At 35.7% G+C, this 19549-nt stretch overlaps 1 protein-coding gene across 5 annotated transcripts in view; it reads right to left on the bottom strand.

Moving 5' to 3' along the window:
• Positions 1-19549, bottom strand: part of Exoc6b (exocyst complex component 6B) — a 569814-nt gene that overhangs the window by 123703 nt on the left and 426562 nt on the right. For all 5 annotated transcript variants that reach the window (XM_078029030.1, XM_078029033.1, XM_040271223.2 and 2 more), the window contains one exon: positions 15711-15784. In XM_078029030.1, the coding sequence (XP_077885156.1) occupies positions 15711-15784 (74 nt within the window). The remainder of the gene's footprint in view (positions 1-15710; positions 15785-19549) is intronic.

The following is a 19549-nucleotide window of genomic DNA, read 5'->3' as shown; positions in this document are numbered from 1 at the left end:
TTTCAAAGTCACTATGAATACTGATTTTCAAACATTTTGGTCATAGAATATTTTTATAAAAACTAAACAATAAAGATAAAACTAAGAAATAAAGCTAGCTCCAATGACCCATGGGTGAAAAGGCAGGAATCATCATTCCTAATGGCACAGCAATTTCTCCCTCCTCCAAATACACACAATATTTGCTGCTTATTTCTCACCTAATCATATTACCTTTTACCAGTAGTTAACTTTTTAGAAGTGTTAATTTTGTATTTATTATATGATTATAATAACTTAAGGTTAAATTAGAAATACATCAAATCAGATTGCAAAACATCATCCATCACAGGACAGGGCATTAAGAACTGAAAATATGGACATTGGCAAATTTATAATGGTCATGGTCCACTGAATATTTTTCTTTCTACATATGGCAAACAAACAAACAAAACAACAACAACAACAACAACAACAACAACAACAACAAAAACCTCTGGGACAAAAAATAAGGGTATCTGCTTATACCTTCCAAATCAATGTAAAAACTTAATATCATAGGCCCTGTGCTGGTGGGGCTGATTTAAAACTTGTACAATTCTAGAAATATTTTAAGTTGGTATAGCCCCTTTTAAGGAACCAACAATACATTTAAAAGCCATAAACATGTTTATAATTCTTTCATAAGAATTTGCATTAAGGAAGCAAATGACCCAATTAATAATGGGCAAATGAATTAAACAGACACTTATTAAAAGAAGAAATACAAATGGCTAACAAATATATGAAAAAAATGTTCAACATCATTAGTAATTAGGGAAATGAAAATGAAAACTATCCTGAGATTTCATCTTACACCAAACTAGCAGTTGCCAAGAATACAAACAATAAATGTTGGAGAGGATGTGGAGAAAAAGATACACTTTTACATTATTGATAGAATTGTAAAATAGTATAAACACTATGGAAATCAATATGGAGGGTCCTCAAAAGAGTAGGCATGGAACCACATTTGACCCAGCTATCCCACTCCTTGGTATTTATCCTAAAGAATTAAAATCATTGTAAGTAGCAATACATGCATACCCATGTTTATAGCAGCACAATTCAAAATAGCCTAACTATGAAACCAGTCTAGAAGTCCATCAACAGATGAATGGATGTAGTATATACACATAATAGCATATATACCACATTTATGTATATATATATATACATAAATATACCATATATTATGTATATATACATAATAGTATATATACCACATTTATGTATATATATACATAAATATACCATATATTATGTATATTTACATAATAGAATTTTAGTTAGCCATAAAGAAAAATGAAATTATGACATTTTCAGGAAAATGGATGCAATTCAAGAAATAAGTCAAAGTCAGAAAATCAAGAGTCATATGTTTTCTCTCATATGTGGACACTAGAGAGGAAAACGGAAAAGGAAGATGGGGGAATCTCATGAAAGTCCAAGGGTAATTAGTAGAGTAGAGGAAGAGGACCAGGGGGAAGAGGAGGGAAGGAGAGCAAGAGGAAATACTGGGAAATTATATTGATGAAATTATATTATTATGTTGTGTGCATGTATGAATATGCAACAACAAGTACTCCATTATGTACAACTACTATGGACTGATAAAAATTGTGGGAATAAAGGAATTTACATTAGGGAGGAGTTCAGATAACAAAATTTTGGGTATAAATACATACATTATATCTCTAAGCAATTATGAATTAAAAGAAACTTCTTTAACTAACAAAGGGTATAAAACTTACAGCTACCATCAGATTTAATGGTGAAAGACTGAATACCTTCCAAGATCTGAAATGAGGCAAGAATATTTTCTCTTGGCACTTCTATTTAACGTTGTACTGTAGGTTCTAGTGAAACAAGGCCAGGAAAACAAAAAGGCATATAGTTGGAAAGGAAGAAGTAAAACTACTCACAGATGCCATACTCATCCACTGAGAACATCCTTAAGAATGTACAAAAAAATTACTAGATCTAATAAGCAAATTTCAGATTCATGATCAATTTGAAAAAATCCAATTATATTTTTATATGCTAGCAATGAACAATTAAATATTGATATTAAAATAACAATATAATTTACAATGAATATAGGACACTCAGGAATAAATTAACAAAGTATGTATAAGATCTGCTGAAAGCTACAAAACCCTGCTGAAAGAACCCAAAGACACAAGTGAATGGAGGAAAGGAAGATTGTGTTTAGGAATTAGAACATCAAATATTATCAGGATGCCAATTTTCCCCATATTTACCTATGAATTCAACACAATCCTAATCACAATTCCAGAAACCTTTTCTTGTACAAACCGACAAACTGATTATCCAAGAAATATAGGAAAGATGTAGAATATACAAAACAAGTTGAAGAGAAGAAAAAGTTAAAGAAGCCACAATACCTGATTTCAAATGTTAAGAGAGAAAGGCTAAATGTGAAAGTCAATTGAACAGAACATACAGAATCCAAAAATTCACCATAACATATAATGTTTAATTGATTTTTGATAAAAGTGTCAAGGCACATCAATGGAGAAAGCATTAGTCATTTTAACAAATTGTGCTAGAACAATTATACACTCCACATAAAAATATGAGCCTTGGGCTGGGGCTGTGGCTCAGAGATAGAGTGCTCACCTAGCACATGTGCAAGGCCCTGGGTTCGATCCTCAGCACCACATAAAAATAAATAAAATAAAGGTATTGTGTCCAACTACAACAAATAAATAAATAAATATTTTTTAAAAAATATGAGCCTTGGCCAAACCTCATATCATATTGAAAAATTAACTTGAGATGTACCATCATAGACCTAAATGTAAAACTTCACTCTATAAAACTCCTAGAAGTTTTATTTTTAACACAGAAAATAATCTTGTTACCTTGGGTTAGGTAAAGATTTCTTTAGATAGGACACAAAACATGAACCATGAAAGAATAAACTGATTTCATTATAAACATGATGTCATTAAAATTAAAAAGCAAGCTTTTTGAAATACACTGTTTAGAAAATGAAAAGCCCAGAATGGGAAAAATTGCCAAACACATATCCAATAATGGAGTGTTAACTAGAATATATAAAGTACTTTCACAACTCAAAAATAAGAATTAAAAAAAAACTGGACAAAATATTTGACAGGAATGCCAAATTAACACACAAAAGATGCTCAACATCAGTATCATTAGGGGAATGTAAATTCAAACTTCCACAAGATACTAGAATGACACACATTTTAAAAATACAACTTCAAACACTTACAAGGGGTACAAAGCAACTATGACTCTCATGTAACGCTGGTAGGAATGCAAAATAGCAAAATACCTTCGGAAGTCAGTTTGACATTTCTTATATAGTAAATGTATTTTAACTTTCTTATAAGGTAAAAACATGTTTACAGTTAAATGTATTTTAACTTTATAAGACAGTTAAAACAACTATACACTCCACGTAAAAATATGAGCCTTGGCCAATACTGTATTATAAAGTTAAAATACATTTACTCTATGACTCAATAATTCCACTCCTAAGTATTTATTCCAGAGAAATGAAAACACATGTTCACCTAAAAACCTGTACATAAATGTTTATTGTGGATTTATTCATAATATTTACAAATTAGAAACAAACCAAATGCATCGACTGGTCAATGAGTAGAAAATTTATACTATGAGATACTAGTTGGTACTAAAAATAAATAGAGTACTAACAACATGGATAAAGCTCAAAAGCACTATGCTAAGTGAGAGAAGGCAAAATTAAAAGTATGATTCCACTTATATGTATGATTCCGTTTATAGGGCATCGTAGAACAGACAAAACTATGGTGTCAGGGATCACAGCAGGGGCTGGGAGTGAGGGAGTGAAGACTCACTGCAAAAAGGTTTCAAGGAACTTTTTAAGCAATAGATATATCCTGTACCTTGAGTTTAGTGGTGGTTACACAGCTGTGTAAGTCTGTAAAAATGTAGAATGATATATATTTATAAGGATGAATTTTACCAAGCATAATTTGTGCTTTCATAAACCAACCAACAAACAAAATACTATCAACACAAACAGTTAAAGAGGATGTAGAACAACTTATACTCTTATCCACTGCTGGTGGGAATGGAAAACAGTACAACTAGTTTGGAAAACAGTTTGACATTTTAAAAAACGAAGTTAAAACATACTCTTACTGTAGACCCAACAATTGCTCTCCTAGTATTACCCAATAAAATATTCATAAATATAAACAGCTGAGTGGATAAATAATGATGCATTCATATAAAAAAAACCAGAATTAATCAATTTAAAAGAAACGAACTATTGATACATTAAGCACTAGATAAATAACAAAATATTATGCTGAATAAAAAAAGACTGATACGAGGGTAGGGTACACAAAAGAATATCAACTGTAGACTTCACCTAAAATTCTAGAATGTTCAAACTAATCTGGAATGGTGGAGAGTGGATCAGTGGTTGCTTGGGGGCAAGGGAATGAGACTGACTTCCAAGAAGCATGAGGGAGCTTCTAGGCAATAGGGAAATGTTCTTAGTGGTGGTGATTACATATGTGTATTTACTTAGCAAAACTTACTGAACTGTACACTTAAAATACATATATTTCATTGTACATAAATTACACATAATAAAACTGATTTTAAAAAACAGCCAAAAATATTTAAGATATGTTAAATTTAAAGGTTGAATGTAAAATAATATAGGTACAAATAAGCATTTAAAAAGGACCAAAAAGAGGCCACAAAAGTACAGCTACTGTGTCAAGACAATGTATTTACTAGGCTTTATTTTCCATCTTTAAAAATTATTTTTCATATATATAGTAATATTTCCCTAAAGAAATACTTTTTACTGGAAGAAACTTCTAATTTGGTTAGACATGAAAGTTAACTTAAGGTTTATTTTCTTTTCGATCATGCTCAGAAGCTCAGAACTTTTAATAGTTATCACTCTCTATTTCTTACTCCCAGGGAAAGATCAGGAACCTCATCATGAGTCAGCAGCCAAAGGCCCAAGTACCATAAGTCATGTAATGAATCAGCAAGAGTTAGGAGACTACTCTGGGTCTCCAGAGTTGGATACTATCCTTAGGCATCCTCCACCCCCTACACAATGCTTTCTGCTAACCTTCAGGGTATGAATCCCACAGTTGAAAAGCAGCAATAATTGAAGCACTTACTAATAGGCACTATCATTGATTATATAATTACCAAGTACAAGGCAATGTAATTATGCTATTTTACTTACAGCTTACACCCAAATTATTAGCCTTTTAAGTTATTGAAAATCTTCATTTTATATCCTAGGAAACTACATCTGAGATCAAATATTTGCCGAATATCACAGCAAATAAACCAAGTCTGCCCAATTTCAAACTTCTTCACTACTATGCTGCCCTGCCAAACAAAATGGGGTCCTGGAATTTGTAGCTACAGGAACTCCATTTTGCTCATGCATGCAAAGTTAAGGAAAAGCGATACTAAAAGTTTAGCAGGCCAATCAACAGTTTCCTTCCTCTATATCTAAAGGGTCTGGAAAAGTGCTCTCAGCATTTAGAAGAGTCCCTACACAAGGCTTTCTGCTAACCTACAGGGTACGAATCCCAAGTCTCTAGATTGGCTGAGATCTTGCCCATATAATTAGTCACCAGAGCCAGCTTCTATCTTCTACTGGATAGTCTTTGCAAGTATTACAGTTTAAAATACAAAAAGGGAACATCAGAAGCTATTCAAGGAAAGTGAGCTGTCCTTTCACACAAATGTTCTCCAGAAGGGCTTCATGTCACAAGTTCAATTTCATTTCATGAATAAGAACTCCTTAATCACATCTTAGAATGTCATATCATCTCTTTCTCTTTCTCTCTACATCCTCAAAGGGCTATTTTACCCTTAAAGTCAACAGACCAAGAAAAAAGTGATCTCAGCTAAGGGAAGGAAAGACTCTGTGAGCTGGGGATCCTATACATATGGCTGTTTGGTGGTGTGTGGAACTGTTCCCTTTGAGATCCCTCCTTGCAAAAGGTTTCTTTCTAGGTACCACTACCTCAGAAAGCCACTCTCTCCTGACTCCACCTTTGCTTCTTCAACTCATTTGCTCTGGCTTGCCACCTACCATGGTGCTTTCTTTCATTTTATTTACTCTTCCATCTTTGCTTGCTCCCTTAGCACTTGACACATTAGACTGTCACCTTCACTGATGTTGTTTGGTTCTCCTTTCTGTCAGTCCTACCTCAGCCCCTACCCATTCCTGGTTCCTGAACTTGTCTATAAGGAAGTGTTTTAACCTTCATGTTAGGGTTCTGGATTCTCTTTTTTGGTTCTTGTTCCCTAGGGCTCTATGATAGGGACTGTGGCCTGAGGTACTAATTCTTTTACAGCTGAGCGGGCTGAAATATGCCCCAATTCCCTAATCTGGCTCTTTGTTGTCACTCTCTGCTGCCCTCCAGCGGCTATCAGTAGGATGCAGTAGTGACAAGTCAGTTCCAAGGCCTGGCTCTGCTGCCCCTCCTGTGGCCCATGACTGTCTTCTGGTAGAACATTAGGTAATACAGGTTATGAAGATGAGATTAGTGTTCAGAACCTAGAAGATTTCACTCAGGCAGCACTAACACAACAGTCTCTGATACCACTGCTACTCCAGGGAAATTCAGTGGTGCTGATTCCCCTGTCCTTGCTCCTAAAGATTTGATTGTCTCAGACACAAACAAGTTTCAGGTATGTGGGTATGCATCCTCATGCTGGGTGCTGGAGGTAAGGTGGGGTGGCCTCCAGAGTTTCTCAAGCTTAGATAGCTGGGAGAAGCAGAGGGATGCAGCGCTTTGGGCTTCCTGGGGCAAGAGGCTGTCTCATAGGCTACCCAGGTCTCTTACGATAAAGAACGAGGGGATCAGTGACTCTGTCTGTGAACTTTGGTAGACACTTCCAGGTGGCTTACTTTTTTAGGTTTGTCTTCTCTTCACTCAAGAGTTGAAAGGGAATGGAATCCTGACCTCTGAACAAACTTTGATATGAAGCTATTCAGTTGGCACCATGCCCACATTGAACAGTTCAGTCATCCTTATACTAGGGCAAAGGGAAAGGAGGGTTGTTACACAGTAGACTTACACTACTAGAAAAGGCCTTTTACCCACTACTGGAAATGGAACTTAAGTGGTAGGACTCTCACCAGGCTGAAGTAGAAAGTGCTGGACAACCAAGCTTTTGGTTAGGCTTCCATCCAATCCAAGACTATGGAAATATGTATTGACAGTAACAATGGTTAGTGGTAACTTGGAAGCCCATGAATCAGAAGGCCAAACCCAATGAATTTTTCATCGGAAAATATTCCAAAAGCCCGCCATTTTGTTTCCTGCTACCAAAAAAGTTGTCAGTGGAGGATTACTCTTAACTGAAGGTCCTTTATCCACGGCTATTTTCACATATATGCCATTTGGAGAGGCCCATAAGCTTCCTCTCTACCAAATACAAATGTGCAAAGAACCAAGTGTTTGGGGTCTACATTGCTACTAAATGAGTGTGCTTCCCCCTGAGGAAAACCAAAGACCCTGGAAAAATACACAGTAGAGTTCATTAGGCCTCCACCTTCTCTTCAAGGACTCCATCTTTGTCAAAAGAAAAATTAAAAAGGAGCTCAACTCTAAAACTGGAAATCTATATGTAAAAAAAATGAAATTAAACCCATATCACTCACCATGAACAAAAACTCAACTCAAAGTGGATCAAGGACCTAGGAATTAAACCAGAGATACTGTTCCTAACAGAAGAAAAAGTAGGCCCAAATCTCTATCATAAAGGATTAGGCCCTGACTTCCTTAATAAGCACAATAATTAAAATCAAGAATCAATAAATGGGTTGGATTCAAACTAAAAACTTCTTCTCAGCAAAAGAAACCATCAGTGAGTTGAATAGAGAGGCTACATTTTGGGAGCAAATTTTTACCATACACATCAGACAGAGCACTAATCTCTGAGATATATAAAGAACTAAAAAATCTTAACATCAAAAAAGAAACTAATAACCCAATCAGTAAATGGGCCAAGGAACTGAACAGACACTTCTCAGAAGATGATATATAATCAATCAACAAATATATATAAAAATGTTCAACATCTCTAGCAATTAGAGAAATACAAATCAAAACTACTCTAACATTTCATCTCACTCTAGTCAGAATGGCAGCTATTAAGAATACAAACAATAATGAGTATTAGCGAGGATGTGAGGAAAAGGGCACACTCCTACATTGGTAGTAGGACTGCAAGTTGGTGCAGCCAATATGGAAAGCAGTATGGAGATTCCTTGGAAAACTAGGAATGGAACCACCATTTGACCCAGCTATTCCTCCCCTGGGTCTATACCCAAAGGACTTAAAAACAGCATACTACAGGGACACAGCCACAGCAATGTTTATAGCAGCACAATTCACAATTGCTAAACTGCAGAGCCAACCTAAATGCCCTTTAGTAGATTAATGGATAAAGAAAATGTGGTATATATACACAATGGAATATTATTCAGCAATAAAAGAGAATAAAATCATGGCAGTTGAAGGTAAATGGATGGAGTTGGAGAATATTATGATAAATGAAGAAAGTTAATTCCAAAAAAAAAACAAATGCCAAATGTTTTCTCTGATATAAGAATGTTGATTCATAATAGGGTTGAGGGGGTGGGGCATAGGAGGATTAGACAAACTCAAGTTAGGGCAAAGGGGAGGGAGGGGAAGGGAGGAATATGGGGTTAGAAAAGGGTGAAATGAAATGGACATCATTATTCTAAGTACATGTATGAACAAATGAATGGTGTGAATCTACTTTGTGTACAACCAGAGATATGAAAAATTGAGCTCTATACATGTAATATGAATTGTAATACATTCTGCTGTCATATATAAAAATGAGAATAAATTTTTTTAAAAAGGAGTCCAATTCTAATAGGGTTACCTTAGTCTCCACATGGTTATCATCTACTGCTAATAGTCATACCCTTTCCTCTGATTCCTAGCCTCCTGAAACAATTCCATGAGAACTTCGGGAAATTAGACCTCTGAGGTGCTAAAATAATTTCTTCCATAGTGAGAGGTGAGTGACCAGAAAATAACCTTCCAAATATGCTGTGATGCCAATTGGACCATTAAGTGTCTAGGTCTTTTCTTGGAACTTAAGTGACATCTTACATGATTTTTCTATACCAAAAAATTATGCTGTGTTTGTATATTATTTCATGAGATCCTGGTTTTGAAAAAATGGAACCTGTGTTAAATCAAAAAGGCCCTCAGGGAGAATTTCTAAGGTCATCTTCTCCCCAGTTAAAAAGCCAATCATCCAAGACATTCAGCAAATCCCAAAATCTGTTAATAGTGCTAGCAATTCCTTCCATTAACTTTCAATGATGAAACTAATAACCAAAGTCCCAAGCAAGATTAAGAGATAAACCTGGTTTGCAGAGGCTGCTGCAGTATCCCAGTACCTGGACACTGTGACAACTTGTGCCTTGTCTTTGCATTTACTGATTCATTTTTATCTTTTATGAAGTCAAAGATGTAGCTATGTGAGGTCCACTCTCAAAACTGTTTCTATCTATATTTTTTACAGTACCAGCACAGAAGATGTTAGCTCTTCCCTTCTTAGAAACAGGAGTTATTCCTTGTCAGAGCTTCCTTTGATGTTGTAAGTTATTACCTTGAAAGTTGTAAGTAAGTAAATAACTCTGGCAAACTAATCTTCTCAAAACAATCAGAAAAATTTGATACCAAAGAAAATAGGACCACCTTTTTAAGTTAACCATATTATTATGCCAGGCTATAACTAATAGTCCTTTTCTAAAAGCCTGGGTATCAGTGTATAAAAGACTTGGCCTTGCCCTGAGGATCTTGCCAGAAGACCAGAGTGATCCCTACAATGGAACAATACAGAGCATCAATACAAAAAATCAGAACCTGCTAAAGTGACATCCCTATATAGTACCAGGACTACATATAGAGTGACTATGGAAAGAAAAGAATGTTGAAAAGGCCAGAAGGGAAATTTTGAATAGTTTCTGGGGTTGTTCATAGGATTCCTGAATTGGTGTTGCCTAACTGAAATTATTGGTTTTATCTCTACACCTGTAATTGGAATGGCATCACCATTTGTTCAACATCCTAAAAGAAATATACAATTATTTCTCTTTTATCTTGTAGTTGTTTTTAAATCAGGCTAAGCATCTGCAATGGAAATGCACTGTGTTTACTTTAGACCTTAGGTTGCAAATTGGGGAATAACTGGCCAAGAGGGAATAGCAACAACTCAATCTAAAAAAAGTCCTAGATATCTTGGGATAGCTTACTGTATAAGAGCTGTTGCCAACAAGCTCCATTCAGGAGATCTGATGCAATGTCACAACCTAGTTCATTCAGCTTTAGAAAACTTACGTATATCAGAAGTAGAAAAGAACTGGGACTAAGGAATAAAAGATGATGTGATATTACTAAGGAAAAGAATACTCTCCAACCTTTTCCTGCTAATCAAACATGTAAAGTGAACTACCAAAAATTAAATCAATAAATCAAATGATCATTGAGGGGGATTACAATGCATTCACAATGAATATGAATAACAGAAGAGTGAAATATCTCAGGATAGCACACAATAAACAGCATTTGATAAGGGGAAGGATAAATAGGATGTAAAAAAGAAAGTCCATGGGAAAACTGAACACCAGAAAATAAAGACTACGTATAAGAAATTAGAAAATTGGGGTTGAGGGCGGGAGTTGTGGCTCAGTGGTAGAGCATCTGCCTAGCATGTGTGAGGCACTGAGTTCAATACCCAGCATCACATACATAAACAAAATAAAGATATTAAAAAAATAGGGGTTGACAGAGATACCTAAAGGAGGAAAGACAGTCTAAATTCTTTACTTAAATCAACACCTACTGACCCATGTTTTTAAGCAAAACATAAATCTGCTATTTTCTACACTTTAAATTCTTTCTGCTCTTATTAATGTCTAACTTACCTTCAGTTTAACTGTCTACCTTTTCCATGAAATATTTTATATTTAAATGGTTATAAAATAAAGGTCTCTTTACTTCATGGCCTTTTTTTGTACTTACAAATTTAATCTTGCTCCTAATTTGCACTGTTTATGTACAAGTCTTATGTCCCAGCTATGGTATAAGTTAGAAATTATTTCCTCACTTCTTGAATGTGAGCTGACCTTGTGGCTAGTTCTAGGCAAGAAAATGCGATGGAAATGATGATTCCTTAGTTCTAAGTGCAGACCTCAAGGAGTGCGCATGCTTCTCTTGCTCTCTCAGAACCCCTCCAAGAAGCATATGAATGAGCCTAGGTTAGGGTGCTGATAAAGGAGAGATCACATGGAGCAGAGAAGAGCTGGCCAGTCCTTTATCAATTTAGCAGTTGACCCCAAAGTAGGAGTGAGCCCAGCTGAATCCATCCTAAATTACTAATCTGTAGAAACTTGAGTTTAATAAATTATTCTTATTTTAAAGGCAATATGTTGTAGGATGATTTACTATATAGGAAAAGCTGCTGAAATGATTGAAATATAAAAAATGGCTTCATCTCTCTAACGTAATACTCATCACAGTGTTCCTTATATGATCCTGGTGGGAAGAAATTAAATTCATTTGTTTATTTCCACAGCATTTATGCTATGCTTTGTACATGGGAGACATTCAGAGTTTGATGAAATTGAAATTAAAATCAAATTCTGTTCTTTATCAGCATTACCTACTTAATGTTTAACCACAGTATTGTTAAAGAATAACATATCTACTACAAATCTACTATTGGCCCTGTATAATTCCAATAAAGGCAACCATTATTGTAATTATTAATACTTGGAGTATATATATCACTTCAAGATTCAGAAGGCCTTAATTTGTCCTTCTCAAGCTTTGGGTGTTTTTTTTTTTTTTTTTTTTTTTTTTTTTTGTGTGTGTGTGTGTGTGTGTGTGTGTGTGGTACTAGGGACTGAACCCAGGGGTACTTCACCACTAAGCTATATCCACAGCCCTTTTTATTTTGAGATAGGCCTTGCTAAGATGCTGAGTGATCCTCCTTCCTCAGCCTCCAGAGTGTCTGGAATTGCAAGAATGCACCACTGTGCCTGGCCCTTCTCAAGCGTTAACATTAAGCCAAATTTGGATTTTTATAGAAATACACACATATAATTGATATTTATATGTAAAGTTGAACTGTTATCCTACTTTTATGAATTTATGGACATAGGAAATACAAAATATTTAAGAAGGAGCTTTTAGGGCTGGGCATGTATTTCAATGGTAGAAGCTTTCCTAGTATGTGCAAGGCCCTAGGTCCAATCCCTGATACCAGAAAAGAAAAAATAAAATATAAAAAGGAAACAGCTTTTGATTTGCACTAATTCACATTGGTATTAATAACAGGTTTTTGAAACCCAGAAATCTGACAACTGAGATATGTATGGTAATGTATTTTAACTCCGGAGTGCTATACAAATGTAAAATATCATGAAAGCTTGTATATTCAAAATGTCATTTCACCCTTTTCCTGAAAAAGCAGAAAAGTGGAAATAGGAAAAAAGGGATGAACAGTTTTGCTGTCTCCATCTAATTTGCTTTCCAATGAAATTTTACAGCTTTTTAATGACATTCTGCTATTATAGTCTATACAGAGATAATTTCATCAACATTCTATGTTTTGAATATTTTAAAATTATCGTTCAATTAATAGTGTCTGAAAATCTGATGCAAGGAGAATATGAAAGCATGATCAAAATGATTATTATAAACCAGTGAGCTGAATACACTCAATGGCAGTAAAAGAATGCTCTTACTGTATTGCACAGGAGACAGAGCCCATTCTTGTATGGGTATGAACCCTAAATCCTGCGTTAAACTTTAACCTTTCCTTTAACTTCTGCTATTCCCATGTAATATTTTTATCTATGACTTACAAAGAAAAAACAAATCAGTTTATAAGCTATATATTAGACTCAAACAGGCTTAGCAAGGCCACTCTATTTATTGATAAAATCTGTATTGCTAAGAATATGTTTGAAAGAAAAACATGACCAATGAGAGTACAATCTTCAATTTAGGTCAGTGAAATCAACCATATGAGGACTAGATAATAATTCTACATGTAAAAAAAGGCTCAATGACTGGCAAATTGGAGGCTCAATAATCCAGGGCTAGAAAGTCTATTCCCCTACATTAGGAATGCATTAAGAAAAATATAGAGACAAAGAGCCAATGTTAAGTGAGGCAGATTTTAGTTAACTTAAGAAATATCTTTCTAATAATCACCTTGCCCTAAGGTGAGCTTGCTGCTTCAGGCACTGAGTTCTCCTTCCTGAAGATACTGAAGTATAGTCTCGAGTGCTGTGCGGGGATTTAAGCATCAAGCCAAGTTCTACTATATGAATTTTAATATCAGTCTCAACCTCAAAATTTAAATAATCCTGTTTTAGGGGAGTACATGCAAAAGGACAAATTGTGCCTCATTTGATGTCAAGATATCTCCTTTGGAAACATACTCTCAGGCTTTCTATTTGTAGTTTGAACATTTCTATAGTTCTGAAGTCTCCTTTTAAAAGATGTCCACTTTAAGTTTTGAGAATGACTAGGATAAACTGCAAAGAGATCAATATTTCACATGGTGATTCAACTTACCTAAGGCCTGCTAATACAAACAAAAGTTAAGGAAGTTTTTCACATGATTTAGTTTGGAAAATTGACCCTTCAAGCTGCTTTAATATAGACAGATATAAGTAGAATTTAGGGAACAGATTCAGTAGGAAGAGGCATAGTCTTTCATTGTTAGTAAAATTTTGGAGTTTGGGTTTCTACCACTAAAACACCAATGATGAAACTCTGGGAACAGAAATGTAACAGAAAATAGGAACTTAAGCAAGAACCACACTGCTGCTCACTGAGAGCTCCCAAGTACTGGAGCATTCATTGCCAGCTCAGATCCACCTTATTTTGGCTGTGCTTTCTAACTTACTCCCTTAGTTAACATTTTCTGTGAACACTAGTTGCTTTCCATAGGGACCAAAACCACAAACTGGACAGAATGACCACACTTCCTTCTCATGAATAGTGAAAAAGGAAAAAAAAAATTCTTCTTGGATATGTTTCTCCAATGAAATTCAATTTCTGCTTTCCAAGAAAAGTCAATTGTCTTAGAAGTTTCTGGGAAAAAATGGACAAAAATGGAGGGGGGCGAACATGGAATCCAAGAGGCAAAAAACCTAAAGCAAAATCACTATCTTTCAATCTTTCATCAGTTAAAGGGTTAAAACCTGAGCATTTCAGTTGAGTTACTGAATCCACAGGTAGAAGGTCTTATAAGTGGAATGAGATAATTCCATTTGTGATCGTGCTGGGAAAGCCTTTATGTGTAAAGAGAATCTCCACGCTGGCCCCCAAATATTAAGTTGATACACGTTTCTAGGACACAGCCTGAATCCTCAAACTTTGGCGGGTCTGTAGACACACAATTTTGTTTTCTACTTAACAGGGCTTTCCAGAATTGTCATCAGATGACAGATTACACCGCCCATCCACAAGGATTCAGGGGTAGCTCAGGCCATCCATTATAGGTTAAAAGCCGTTCCAGCATGAATCAAGTCCCAGTGGTAAGGAGTCTACCGATACAAGGGGTCCTACAGCTTTAAGAAATACCCTGGGCATCTAAAAGTTTTCAGAATGCAAACTATGTCAGCTCTGAAAATAAGAGGCACTGCATCATTATGGCAGGAGAAACAAAGCCAACCCCCTTTTTAAAACAGACAAAAAAAAAAAGATTGTTTTAATAGGAGAGAAACATCAGTCATTGATTCTTACCTCATTCACACATTCTATCCAACCCCATCCATCTTCAGAGTGAAGAGATGACAGAGCCCAGTTAACTCTCTCCCTCTTTGGGCCCCCGCCCATCCTGTTCCACTATATCCAAACCACCAAGGCCTACCATCCCATTTCAATCTGCAAGAAACAGTCCCACAGAACTACAGATACCATGGCTTTCTATCTAATGGGCTTGCCGAAGCTCAGGTACGCCTAAGTCCCAGCTTTCATCACGTTTCTTTTAGCGGGTTGCCTGTCAAGTTAGCGTGGCTGGTCAGGGCCTTTGCTAATCATCTTCAAAAACGACCACTTAGTCACTCATGGCTAACCACATTCTACAAAGCAAGCAAAGAGAAGACTTAAGGCAGCAGGAAAAAGTCAACAAACCAAACCAACAATCCAGAATGTAAAATATTTCATTTTTCCTAAACGCTGCAGTCACATTATCCACAAACAAAAGTTGTCCAAGCTGGCAGTCTCTGCATCAGTGCACCTGCTTAGCATTGGTTTGACGAGTTATCTTTCTGCTGTGTCTGCAGAAGCCAACTACAACACAATGGGTCGCATCACTTGAGGGTCACTTGAGTCCCTCTACTCTCTGGGTCCCTCCTCCCACCCCCCTGCCTTCCCTTCTACCCACAAAACCTTTAACTCCACCATAGCTAAGGATCCCAGATAGCTAAATAAAAGAGGTGGCCTCAAACACAGGGAAAAAACCCTTAGGTCTCCAGTGTGAATCGCCAACGCCAATCCCCCTCCCCTCCCCTTTTCCTTAAGACCTGATGGTCTTCAGTCACACATCTTAAAAGAAAAACAAAAAACAAAAACACAAAGACTTACTTGTCTCAAGTCGATGAAGGCCAACTGCAGCGTGTCCTCCTGGAACCCAGGCACCGGGCCGGATCTGGCAAACTCTGTGGGAAAGAAAAGAGGATAAAAAGCGCCTTTAACTAACCATGGACAGGGAGATTGGCAGACGGATGACAGGGAAGACAAGAGAGGCTGGGGGAGAGGAGGACCAAGCTTCTAAGGAGTCATGTCTCTCTCCCTTCAGCTTCTTTGTTTGCCCTTCAAAATTCGTGTCATCAAAACACCATTAATTCCAGCATCCTGACAGCAAGGAAACTGTACTAATTCGACCTGAAATTTATTCCCATGAGCCGCGCTGGGCTTCAGAGTATTTGTTTTGTGAATGGACAAACAACTTGCAAAGGAGGAGGGAGTGGGGGAGAGAAAAAAGTTTTTCCTCTCAACACAATAAAATCTTCAGCTGTGAAACTCTTTTCAGTTCCGAAAGCTATTTATATTTTAGATCGCTAAAGGAATTTTCTAATTTCACGCTTGTCACCTCATTCCCCAAGCATTTATCAAAAAATATTCCCTGCCACACCACTAATTATTCCCTCACTGATTATTTGTATTATCTCATGAGTGCCAACCCACACACCACACACACACATACACACGCATACACACCAGCAGCAAAGGCTGTCCCAATCGGGCACTTGGCTTTTGAGCAAAAGTGTATTTTTAGATATGAAAATGCCCATCCAAATAAATCTCACTGCAAACTTTAGGGAAACATCTGTCCTTCTAGTATATTTTTTATTCTTGACTTCTATTTTCATTGTACTTTAAAAATTCTTCTCTTCCCTCTACCCGAGTTTCATCGTAGGTCGAAAAGACCACACCAATGCTATTTGCAATTTACAGTAGCGCCTTGGGTACAGGCTCAATTTATGAGTCTGGCGCTTCCTTGTCATTAAAAAGAAGATAACTGCAAAAGGCTATAGGGATAAATACTAGTAACAGTTAAGAATGTCAAGTTTTATTGTCCCTGAGCCCTGCTTATTATGAAATCAAAAGGTCTTAAGTTTTCTATACACGCACACGAGCACACACAAAGAACAAATTCTAAGTTAGACAGTTACTATGTCTTCAGTTCTCTCCTTGAAGACAAAGTGTGATGGACATTTAATATCAACTTGTATTTACATTTGTGACTGTTCGAAGCAAATATGAAAATAAATTTATATCAAATATATGTATTCCTCAGGACTGAATTTAAGAAACTACAGAATTGGTCTCATATTCTTCTTTTGAAATTAAATAAAATATATCAAGATATTTATACATATGTCTCTAAAATTACTTTCAACAACTGGATGAATACAAATGATGACCTGTGAAGAATAATGAGAATTTCAGCTATTTAAAAATATTTTCTACCTGGGAGCTTCTTACACATAACAGATTTTCTTAAAACCTTTTCCTACTTCAAGAAATAATTCTAACAACTTAGACTGTATGGATTATGAAAACACTATGCAAAATGAAATGTTAAGTAATGTATTAAACTAATTTAAATATAGCACAAACATATTAAATAACTCTATATAAAATATTCTTATTATAGACATTTTAAATAAAATGACTTATAAATGGAAGGAGATAAACTATTTGTATGATTAGCAGTACTAAAGTTCTTAGATGTTTTAAGAAGAAGAATAATGCTATTTATAAATTGATTTTACTATGATAGAGCCCCAAAGGAAAAAGTTTTATAAGACAAAATTCTAAAACTGTACAAACACTTGATGAAGGCCATGTTAACAGAAAGCTTGATATAATCCATTCTTCACATCAACAATAATCAATATCTGTGATAACCTCATATACAGGAGCTGCTCAACTCAAATGTACAAATGTCTCATACTATGTGCCTGTTGAAATCAGTTCTTTGAATTATGGCTATAGCCATTCTTTTTGACAGCCTTGTTACATGGTCAGCTTAAATAAGCTTCCTGGGCTGGATGGTTTCTTCCAAGGTTGACAGATTATCACTATTGATCCTCCATTGCTCAAGTCTAGGTTACATCATTTGAAGTCCCCTCTGTCAGCAGGAACTTACTTAAGTCAAAATGCAACAACCATCAAGATGTTCTTATGTATGCTCAACTCAACACAATTACTCTGTGATACATAGTTTGAATGCTTGGGAACTGGCTACACCTTTTGAACCTGCTTACTGGGCATGCTTCCTGGAGCAAATTGATGAAGCTGATGAAATCACTCAGGAAACTGGATATGATGCATATTTAGTTCTGAGTCACTTTACAGACCTCAGTTTTATGACAGACTGAGTCTCCCAAGTTACCAAAGGATACGATTTACCCTTTTAAAAATCAGAGGATTAAAGAATGACAGTTGCACCAGGTATGACAAAATAAAAAGATTAATTTTCACATGTAGCTTATGGAAATACCTGATTACTCTATATTTGACTTCATATTGGTATTTATTTCCTCACTGCTTCATGTATGTAATTCTTACCTTCCCATGTAGACAGAAAACTTTTAGGAATAAAGATTATCACTAACAAATAGTACATGCTTAATAAATACTATATTTTGATTAAATAAGTCGCACAAATAGCAAGATTCATTAAACATGTATACTTGTCATTGCCAATGAAAATCTCTGGATTGCTATAGGTCCTTAACTTGAGTATCAATAAACAGGCTTTAGGAATTGATGAGGTCCCTAAAATTACACGCCCAATGATTTTAAGGGGATAGACTTTGAGGTCAGAGAAAAATCAAATTTGAGCCCTAGTTCCCTACTTACTAGCTTTCTGGGCTTGAGCTAATTACCTAACATCTTTACACTTCAATATCTTTATCTCAGAAAGAGCATTATCTCATGAGTATCTTTATCTCAAAAACTGAGCATTCCTTATAGCATAACAACGATGAAACAAAAAAACACATGTAAAACAATTGGCAGAGTGCCTGGCATATCATAACTGATTATCATTATAATCAGCTTTTTATGTGAATATGCATTTCTTTGCAAAGAAGGTTCACAGCCTTCACGAATTCTCACAAGGGTTGGTGACCCAAGAAAGGTTAAGAAATACTGTTCTATACGTAAGATAAAACATTAGAAGAAATGCAGCTGCCATTCAGTGATGAGTTAGTGAGATGGCATTGCAAATTTAATTATAGACAAATATCTGATTGTTTCATTGAAAGGATATTTATAGGCTTAATTACTAGCCTGTTGCTTGGCACAGTAATTTATTGGAAAAAAAGTCAATAAATGTATACAATACATCTCTGGTAACTTTGAAATATGATGTATCCTCAGAAACATGATTATCCTTCTGGATTCATTTTTAAATATATTTAAAATGTTAATAGTATGAGGAAGTGTGAGTTTTAAAAAAATAAAATGAGAATTTATGCATATCCTGATTTCAGGTATATAAAATAGTCATAGAAAACATAACAGTAAATACTTCCTAATCTAACCAACGTTCCTACAGACAGGAAGGTTGTGAGAAGATTTTTGTATTCTTTGTAGTTTATAAAACTTTCAAATTAATACAGACCACTTCTGTAACCAAAAAACAAGAAATGCAAGAACACACACATGCACACATGCACACTTCATGTGGTAGTACTGATTCAGCAGTGCTTTCTCTAGTAACTAGAGACATAATTTATTCAAGATTTAACACTATAGCCAACTGGGATTGGTCTGTACACCCAAATTTCCAGATAGTTGCTTGACAGACAGAGAGGAAGAAAAGTACACACAGGAGAGGGACAAGAGGCTCCCAGCCTGCTATACCATGCTGATGCATATATATGAACCAATCATACATAAATACAAGA

The sequence above is a fragment of the Ictidomys tridecemlineatus genome, chromosome 12 (genome assembly GCF_052094955.1).
Source record: "Ictidomys tridecemlineatus isolate mIctTri1 chromosome 12, mIctTri1.hap1, whole genome shotgun sequence".
In the NCBI taxonomy this organism is placed as follows: domain Eukaryota; kingdom Metazoa; phylum Chordata; class Mammalia; order Rodentia; family Sciuridae; genus Ictidomys; species Ictidomys tridecemlineatus.
The sequence above is the reverse complement of the archived record's forward strand: the minus strand, read 5'-3'. Positions and strand labels throughout refer to the sequence as shown.